Here is a 9,844-nt window from a genome sequence, read left to right as displayed (position 1 = left end):
GCGCTCGAACATCGATGTGCTGCAATCAATACTGCCTTGCTGCGTTGCCTCAACGTGCTGGCTTGAGATCAAGGATGAGCGCATTTAACTCTCTTAACCTGTGCTGCTCGTAGTGGAGTAGTGAATTGTCATCGAATGAGCCCGACCATTTGTGCTCATTTGCACACACCTGGTCACTTCACCACTTCGCATCGGTCGTATTGTTAATTGTCGCTGTGGCCGGGTCTCGAATCGTGAATTACCAGCCATGCCTGCTGCTATGTCGGTCTGCTGTCGGGACTGTAGGTGCAAAATACCGAACATTAGAACGCAGATAATCAAGCAAGCTTCAAGACAGGCGAAGCAGTCAGCATGGCGCGAAGTTTCGCTTAGTCAGCGCGACGAACTGCAGCTATGCAGCGCGCCCGACGCTCCACTTCGTGAGGCCTTGAAGGAAAACGGCAGAATATGATGTTGGGATTCAGGCCTTCTTGTTCATGGCATCCCACGACGCAGAAGTAATGACGGTGACGCCTTCTCGAGGCTGGGCTAGGTCTCCGGATCGGCGCTACCGATTCCGTCTGCTCCCAGCATTGCGTCCCACGGCACACAGAGAGCCCGTTTTCGTTAAACTATAGGCTGCGGCGAGCTCGCAGCGTGGTTGACATGGTCTGCGAGAAGTGACGAGCCTTTTCGCACTCGCAACAGGGCAGAAAAAAGTGCGAATCGACGCAAAACTCGGCCTAGAAACGTCCTTCGCCACAGCCAGGGCTCAATACAACCCAAGCTGGTACGACCCAGTAGCGCCGCCACCAGGCGCCGCTACTATACCTCAAACTCCAGCGCAAGACGCCCATGGTGTTGTTTTGTTCTAAAACATCATCACGGCCGCTCAATGAAAACGCGTTCCATTGAGCGGCCGTGACATCATATACCAACTAGCCCAACAGCAAATATCTTCTGAAGTCCGATTATTTTCCTTTTTTCACTCCTTTTGCCCTTCGGCTTTGCTTCTCCATGTCTCCGTTATCGCCAGTGTCGGCCAGAACCGAACGAAAAGATGCGCGCAAAACAGCGCCAAAATGCATGGACGTCTGCTTCGAGCGCATTCTTCCTATAATTTCCCTAGTGTCTCTAGCGCGGGGCGTGCCTGTCCCTAGTGCGGGGCGTGGCTGAAGTTTAATCAAATCCACGTTGGCGGCCGTCTTGCGCCGGCAGCGCCTTTGTCTTGCATTTGCTTCGGCCTCGCTTCCTCAGCTGCATTTCATTCCGGGCCCTGTCATCTGAAACCAGCACCAGCCGATTCACCAAAGTGTAGGTGAGATATGTGCGCCCTTGTTGTATTGTGACGTCAACAAAATCGCGCGTGCGTTGTGAGCGGCCTCCGCGCACTGCGCAGTGTACGCTACACATTACGCTACAAAATTGAGCGAGCGTTCCGCGGATGTGCGGCTGTCAAGACGAAAAATAGGTGCCCGGGAATGGGCACGGTCGTTCTTGTTCTCTCGAGATGTAGCGATAGATTTGTTTCGTTAAGATGATGTCGTTTAATTGAAGGTACATCTGTGGATGCTTTAGAGTGCAATAACTTTGACAAGTTTGACAAGTTAGCGAACCAATAGTAAGAATAAACACACGGCTTAAAACTCCAGGCGAAACTGTGTCTCTGTGCAATTCGACTAGCTACTATATAGTTCTCAAAAATATCGACTTCATTTTTTGCAGATGTTGTCTCGAATTTCTGTATACTCTAGCTTTCACGCCATGCACAAACTAATATAGTGATGTGTATACCATTCTTGCCGCTAGAGTGCAAACGTAGCATTGCAGACACACACACACACACACACACACACACACACACACACACACACACACACACACACACACACACACACACACACACACACACACACGCGCGCGCACACACACACGCGAACGCACGCACGCACGCACGCGCACACACACACACACACGCACGCACGCACGCACGCACGCGCGCGCGCGCGCGCGCGCGCACGCACACACACACACACACACACAAACACACACAAACACACACACACAAATATATTTATATATAATTCATTATAAATAGCATTTGACAACTGTGCATCTGATAGAACTCTCACTTGAGAGAACTTCAAGGGACCCAAGGAAATTGTTCACTTAAATGAAAGTTCTCAATTGAATATTCACTAGAATATGAAACAGCATAGGGCAGACGAGTCGAAAGTGTGAAATGCAAATTATGGAGTTATGTACATCCATATATACAAAGTACATAAGTTACGTTGCTGCCCATTTCAGTAGAAAAAAAAAAAAAAAACTCATGTTCATTTGCACTGGTGCTCTTAAAGCACAGAAGTAAGCTCTCCAAAGAGTCTGTTTTTGTGCACTTCCTCTGGCACAGCTTGTTGCTGAGACACGAAGTCTCGCAACTTTCCAAGGCATCCTACAGCCTCGGCTAGAGCCACAATATTTGAATCTGCCTCTGACATTGCGCTTTCCTCGTCACCCTCTTCGTTGGGATGAACACTGGAAACAATTTTCAGATCTAATAGTTCAGCACAGTTAACGAGCTCCCTGTCACTGTGCAGTCTTCAAATGAAGTGTTACTGTCAACATCCAGCTGGCAACAGACCTCTGTCCACATCCAGCTGGGGTCAATCATCTCGTCGTGCTGTTCCTCTTGGTCACTTTCGCCTCACATGAGGGAGAGGTGGGATTTTTGCCAGCAGTTTCTAATTGTAGCTGGTGTTACTGTTCACCAGGAGACTCAAGTTCATTCATCTGAAATATTTGCTGTTAATAAATTCATTTAACTGAAAGATTTTTGCATATAATGCATAGGGAACCCGCTGGGGATATTCTAAATGTTTGTTATTCTGAAATATTCATTAAACTGACATTCGTACAATTGAGACTTTACTGTATGTGTAGATATCAATCAGACGAAGTTGTAAAACTTTATTTATATTGATTCTAAATTGAAATTTATTGTTGTTTGCCGCCTCTAAAACAAACATCTAACCATGGCTACATTTTTTGTGTGTCCAAATACAACCATTCCACTATTTAATCTACAGTTATCCAAACTGCTTGACTGATGTGTGCCACTCTGTGCTGTGTTTTCGCCTGTACCTAATCCAAGCACTCCATTGTTCTCATTTTCTAGGAGACTTTACCATGGCCACATCAACTACAGCAATGCCAGTGGATCTGACTACTGCAATATCTGCCTTCACCATTGACCTGTACAAGCAACTTGATTCAGGGAGCGATGGAACAAAGAATGTTGTCTTCTCTCCATTCAGCATCGCAGCTGCTCTGTCAATGACTCTTGCTGGTGCCAAGGAGCACACTGCTACTGAAATCACCAATGTCTTTCGCGTAAATGGTGATGTGATCCACGCACAGTTTTCCGAATTCTTTGCGAAGGTTGAAACTTATGCACCTGATGTGATGTTGGATGTTGCGAATCGCCTGTACTCTGAGAAGACGTTCGTAGTCCTGGAAGACTACATTTCCACACTGAAGAAATTTTACAACAGCACTGTGATACCTGTCGATTTCAAGAGCAGTGCTGAAGCAGCCAGACTTGCAATGAATGCCTGGGTAGAAGAAACGACAAAGTCAAAAATCAAGGGTCTTGTTCCCAATGGTGCTGTGGATTCCGACACTGCTCTTGTGTTGATCAATGCCATTTACTTCAAGGGTCTGTGGAAAGATCAGTTCAACCCCAAAGCAACTACCCTGCAGGAGTTTCACAGATCCAAAGAAACAGCTAAAGAGGTCCAAATGATGTACAAACAATCCCGCTTTAAGATCAACACCAAATGCACAGACCTGAATGCTAATGCAATCGAAATCCCATACAAAGGCGGCAAGACATCTATGGTGATCCTTCTGCCCGATGAAGTTGACGGCCTTCCAAATCTGGAGGCAACGCTTACGCCATCAAAGCTGTTGGACGTCTTGAATGGTCTTGATTCGAAAATGGTCGCTCTCAGTCTCCCACGATTTAGAATTGAGTACGGCTTAGACTTAAAGAAAACGCTTCATGTGATGGGCATAAGAGATTTGTTCACTGACAAGGCAGATCTGTCGGGAATAGATGGAAAAAAAGACCTCATGGTCTCAGCTGCAGTTCATAAGGCCTTTGTAGAAGTTAATGAGGAGGGCACAGAGGCCGCAGCTGCTACGGGAATGATGGTAATGGTAAAGTGTGCTGTCAGGGCCATTCCATTCTCAGTTGACCACCCATTCATGTTCTTCATTCGAAGCCATGACCCGGATGTAATTCTTTTTGCAGGCTCTGTACGTGATGTATAGCAGTTTAAGGGGGGTGGATGTTGAGAAGATTTGTCTGTGATTGTCAGTGCATTATAAGAGGAGTGACAATATGTGCAAGCAGGGGCACTGTCATCTGCATCATGGAGGGTTCTGCAGTAGCTCCTCGGCTATATGGAGGCCACATACCTCATTGGGAAGAATGCAAAGAATGCTTATGTAGTAGGCTTTGTGTGCAAGAATGTAAGCAAACACATTAGCATAGTCTGTACAGGAAATCACTGCAGTTGCAGTACTGCAGTTCCTGAAGTCGACAGACCTTACTTAGCAACTGTGATTCAGCTGTGCACACCCAAACGGAGCGACATGTGCGTGCAGATTGGCAGCAGCGCCCAGCGAAAGTTTGCCATTCTCTCTAGGATTAAAACTTTGCCAAGTTGATGCGTAATCTTCTACATACAGAGCACACAAGGCCAAAACACATCATTCTTTTGTGCACTGTACATAGAGGCCCATGCTCTAGCAATAAGTGTTTTCTCTCCTCAATTTTCTTTTTTATCCCCTGACTTTCTCTCCCCCACAGTGGGTAGCAAACAGGCAGTGTGTCTGGTTGATCTATCTGCCTTTTCTTCCTCTTTCTCTCTCTCTTTCACCGTCACACGACGAGAAATGACACGCACTGGTGCAATATTTTTTTGCACAAGTCATAATTACATAGACACTACTCCTGCACAAAGTGTTATTGGGGTGCTTCCTGAATGATGCTAGCTTGTTTTATATGTAGTGCCATAAAGCAGGTGCAATGTTATGACAGTGTAATTTTTGTGCAATATTTAGCCATTGCAGAGTGTGCATTAGGTAGCGAGGTATGGAATGTGTTCCACACACCACTGCATCACGATCTATTAATCCAGGTCTCTATTTCAATGTCTCAATGTCGTTGCTGCTTTTTTATAAAATTGTTACCTTTCATTATACTGCCAATGCATTTGGGTCATTCTGAGTAGGCATGGGCTGACATCAGTGTCGGTAGCTATTAATAGTTGTAGTGCATTCACAGATGACTTGTTTGTGCTTGCATTACTGTAAAGTTCCTTAGCACATGTCTAGAATAAAGTAAAAGGAAAGTGTAGAGTGGGCCATTTTCCCAATTCATGCGCAAAAGATGGTGGAAATACGGGTGCCTTTCAAATGTCAGTAGTGTATAGGCACCTCTTCCATTGAGTGTAAATTCACTTATTATGCCAAGAATTTCTTTAATTCTTTACTGTTTCAATTGAAAGTCAGAACCAACTGTTCATTTGTCTAGCAGTTGTATGCTTTCTGCGATGATGTGCTATTTGCAGCAGTTTTCATACTAAAATAAAAGTTTCAGTGCCTCCATGGGTATAGCTGAAAACACAAAAAGGACTGTGATGCTTAAACCATCAAGCTTTCTTTTGTACCTTGATGCAGGTTCATGAGTGCCGATTTTTAGTAGACATGTTCCGAAAACTTGGTAGCATCAGTTGTGATGCAGATTACCCATCATAGAAGGGGCGAGCACTTTTTGGGGGTCTCAGTTTACGAGGGCGAATCAGAAAGTCTAAGCCCCTGTTTTTTTTAGCCAAATTATGGCTGTAAATGCGAAGTCAACATGTCCATTCACGCTGGTGGATCTTTCTAGGACCAGCCCGGGTAGCTCCACGGCACGGTGCTGTTGTCAATTGTTGAAGGTGGCGGTTGTACTACGCACATCCACAGCATATGAGCAATGAAGCGTGATTCATTTTCTAGGGAGCAAGGGATGAACTGCCATTGAAATCCACAGGGAAATGCAGCCCGCATGTGGGGAAAGGTGGCTCACCTTGAGAAGTTTGAGGTGGTGGCGTTGTGAGTTCACAGAAGGCCGTGAAGCCAAGACGGCAGTTCGACAGTGGTTCCACAGTCAGCCACACGAATTCTACCAAAGGGGCATCTCAAATTTAGGGCTGCGATGGGACAAATGCCTCAACTGATGTAGGAACCGCGTGGAAAAATAGTGTAAGATACGTAGAACAGTACGTATATCTGTACTTACTTGTATGTACCTTAATTTGGCTAATATAAAATAGGGGCAAAGGCTTTCTGATTCACCCTCATAAGATGATAATGTACCTGAAAGTCTGGATCAACAATATTTTGGAGTTGGGTATGCATATTTAACTTAACACCATGTTTTGTGCAGCAGTTTTCCATACCTGTTGTCAACTGTGAATCTCAATACAGGCATGTTGTGAAAATGCTTATATAAGGCCGGCTACTTGTTTGGTTGCTGCATGTTGGTTATGTTACACTGCTGCTGTTGGTGTGCTCCCAGCATGTCAGAATTGAGATTCTTTGAGCCATTTTTGTTGTTTGTACTGTTGGGCTATGCTTAAAAATATTTTTATAGTTCACTATACTGTTGCTCGTGCTTTTTTAATCATGACAGAATAAAATGCTTGTTGCTTGTTGATTGCTATGTGGCATTGACATAAGCAGTAAAGGTGAAAAAAAAACAATTTACAAATAACAATGTGCAATAATAGCAATATCTTGTACTTTGCTTATTTCCCCTTATCTCGAAGAGCTTTTGAAGACTTTCACCGCTCTACCAAACTGACGCAATATTTTTTTGCCGAGCTGCTGAATCTTTCTACTGAAATTCTGAAGAGACAAAAGGGCTACCTCATAGCTGCATTGAGGCTTCTCTGGGCTTCCTTTCCCCAGTGTAGGACAGCCAACCGGGCTAACTTCCCTGCCTTTCATTTATAACTGTCTCTCTCTTTCTCTGGGGTCCAAAAAATAATCCAAACATTTTTTATCCCTTTATATCTTGGGGTGTGAAGATGCCTTTCATGGACGAATCATTAACTCTACATAGTTGAGTGGATCATTTTTGTCACACTCAGTGTGTCGCCTCTAAACTCTTGATTACAACTGATGAACATTAATGTAAAGCCCACAATAGTGAATTTTTTATGCTCTGGGGAGCAAGATTTTAGTTAAAGGCAGTTCAGGAAACCAATTAAACCAATTACTAGTTAATTAATTACTATACTTTTTATTTTAAGATTTCATTTTGTTTTTGCACACATGTATTTTGTATGGTCTTAAACAATGGTAAACAACTTGTTCTAATTTTACTTCATGTGGAATGAAACGCGTTTTGGCTTTTTGATGGAAAAAAGGGAATTATGATCTTCACAGTGCACGAAATGTGGGCAACAGAGAATTTAAGTAACACTGATTTACGCTCTTTATTTAATGAATTAGGCATTACTGGTAAGAAATGTTCTAGAAGTAAACCTATGACTGCATGTTTTCTAGAAGCAGTCGATACTTACAACATGCAAGAAGTCTCGTGCCTTGTGGTGCATATACAACATTTTGCAAGTGCCAATGAACTGAATAATTACCACTTCACAAACTGTTGAATCTATGTCATGGCAAGCCCCACAAGGTATTGCAAGAACATTAATTAATTAATTAATTTAACATACCCTCAGGGCCAAAGGCATTAGAGAAGAGAGTTGGTTACATGTGAAACAGAATGTATGTATGTGTAAATATATATATATATATATATATATATATATATATATAACATGAGCAAACACATAAAATTCTAATTATACAATGTTTAGCTAAGGCATTCTTGAACAGGTGGTGATTTGTGATGGCAGTTACATATGGAGGAAGGTGATTACACTACATATTCTGATGTTCGTGATAAGAATGACTGAAAAAAAAGTGTCACTTTTGCAAAAAGGAATTCGAACTTTTAGTGTGAGTGAGATGAAACATACAGAGAAGGTGATATAACTCATTGCAGAGCTGAGGATGATGAAATATGATGTGGAAAGGGCTGGAAAGGGCTTAAGGACATAACTTATGATGGGATGCAAAGGATGATAGGTCGAGACTTAATTTTATGGAGCATATGCTTGCTGTTCTGTTGTAATCAGAAATAATGAATCGTGCAGAGTTATTCTGAACTAGTTCTAGTGAACAAATTATATTTTTGTGGCTTGGATCCCAGATGGGGACAGCATATCCTAGTTTCGAGCGAATCAGCATTTTGTACATGACCAGGTAATTATATAGATGAAAGCAGTTTTGCAAAGTTATGTCGGAGGTGTCCTGAAATTCGATTAGCATTGTTAACTATATACACAATGTGGTCTACCCAGGAGAGGTTTGATGTAATGTGAATGCCAAGGTATATATACTAGCAGTCTCCAAAGAAGTGTTAGCAATCTAGTAAATTGACGAAACAGATGATGTCCTAGATATGCACATATGTTTGCATTTCCTTATGTTATGTCAACCATATGTTGCACCATTTGTTAATAGCATCAAGGTCAGATTGAATGGTGTTAGTATCATCAGCGCAGGTTATTTCTCAACAGACAGCACAATCATTGACAAATAGGTGAATGTACAAGGAAACACACAAAGGTAAGTCATTAATATAAATAAGAAAGAGTAAAGGGCCTAGTACCGTCCCTTAAAGCATCACAGATTGAACAGCAGTGTGCTCTGAATTTACGTTATTTGTAGACACAAACTTGGAACGGTTAGTAAGAAAATTTCTAGCCAAAAGAGAGTAGAGTCAGTTTAAGCAGGCACATTTTATAGAGAAGCTATTTATGGCATACCTTGTCAAATGCTTTAGAAAAGTTTAGAAAAATGCAGTCACTTAGAGATGAACGATGAAGGATGCCACAAAGTTTGTGAGGGAAAATATTAGTTTGGTATCACAAGAATATGATTTGCAAAAACCATGTGATGGCAAAAAAAAAAGAGAATTTTATTCAAGAAGATTAGCAAGGTTTGACAACAAAATATGTGCAAATATTTTGTAAGGAAAACTTTGTGAGGGCTATGGATGGATAATTTAATGGTTATTGCTGATTACCCGCCTTAAAAAGTGGAATCGGCTTCCCAATCTTCCATTCAGCGGGGAGAGATCCCGCGTTTAATCATTGCTGAAACAGCTTAGTCAATATAATTGATGAATACACAATTGTGGCTTTCAAGAACGTTGTGTTAACTTCATCGCAGCTGGGTGAAGAGGAGAATTTTAATTCTCTAATTACATTTTCAACACAAAATGTGTACAAGTGCACCCCGGCATGGCGTTCGGCTTTCTTCAGCGGTGATAGTCTTGGGAAAGTAGCCTGCGCCCTAAATTCCCATTGAAACCCTCGTGAGCACAACAAAAAAAAAAGGATGTTTGGGCCGCTCCCATGGCTGCCATTTCCCATGTGGCGCCCCAAATGTACCTATTGAGGTGGCGACGCCTTCGGGTTGGAGACAAACGCCCCTTTTAAAGCGTTGAGCTGCCGTAAAAATCGCCGAGTACCTGGCCTGGAGTGCACTTGTACCTATTTTACCAGTAGGTACTCGGCGGCAGCAGCACTTGCCTCCCACAGCCGCTGCGGATACTCTTCAACAGGACCATCTGTCGTTCCTTGTTTGACCATCCCTGATATCATACGAAATGACTAATAAATTAAGACAAGCAGACACACACGTCTGAGCTCCGATTATTAGTACTTATGGCATT

At 42.9% G+C, this 9,844-nt stretch overlaps 1 protein-coding gene across 6 annotated transcripts; it reads left to right on the top strand.

Annotated features, from left to right (window-relative positions):
- Positions 1–930: 930 nt before the first annotated feature.
- Positions 931–6,752, top strand: LOC135904761 (ipis-1-like). Of its 6 annotated transcripts, none has more exons than XM_065435738.1 (3): positions 931–1,293; positions 2,612–2,701; positions 3,158–6,752. In XM_065435738.1, exon 3 carries the CDS (start codon positions 3,169–3,171, stop codon positions 4,312–4,314), a length of 1,146 nt encoding a protein of 381 aa, XP_065291810.1. In that variant the 5' UTR covers positions 931–1,293; positions 2,612–2,701; positions 3,158–3,168; the 3' UTR covers positions 4,315–6,752. The 6 variants fall into 6 exon arrangements, with proteins under 6 accessions (XP_065291810.1, XP_065291809.1, XP_065291806.1 ...); XM_065435737.1 differs by having other exon boundaries at positions 2,580–2,701; XM_065435734.1 differs by having other exon boundaries at positions 931–1,297.
- Positions 6,753–9,844: the final 3,092 nt, after the last annotated feature.

Source organism: Dermacentor albipictus, chromosome 7 (genome assembly GCF_038994185.2).
Source record: "Dermacentor albipictus isolate Rhodes 1998 colony chromosome 7, USDA_Dalb.pri_finalv2, whole genome shotgun sequence".
In the NCBI taxonomy this organism is placed as follows: domain Eukaryota; kingdom Metazoa; phylum Arthropoda; class Arachnida; order Ixodida; family Ixodidae; genus Dermacentor; species Dermacentor albipictus.
This window is presented reverse-complemented; position numbering and strand designations above follow the sequence as displayed.

What these genes read in the sequence shown, in the direction of transcription:
- LOC135904761 (XM_065435738.1), top strand. Translation starts at nt 3,169, where the DNA reads ATGGCCACATCAACTACAGCAATGCCAGTGGATCTGACTACTGCAATA.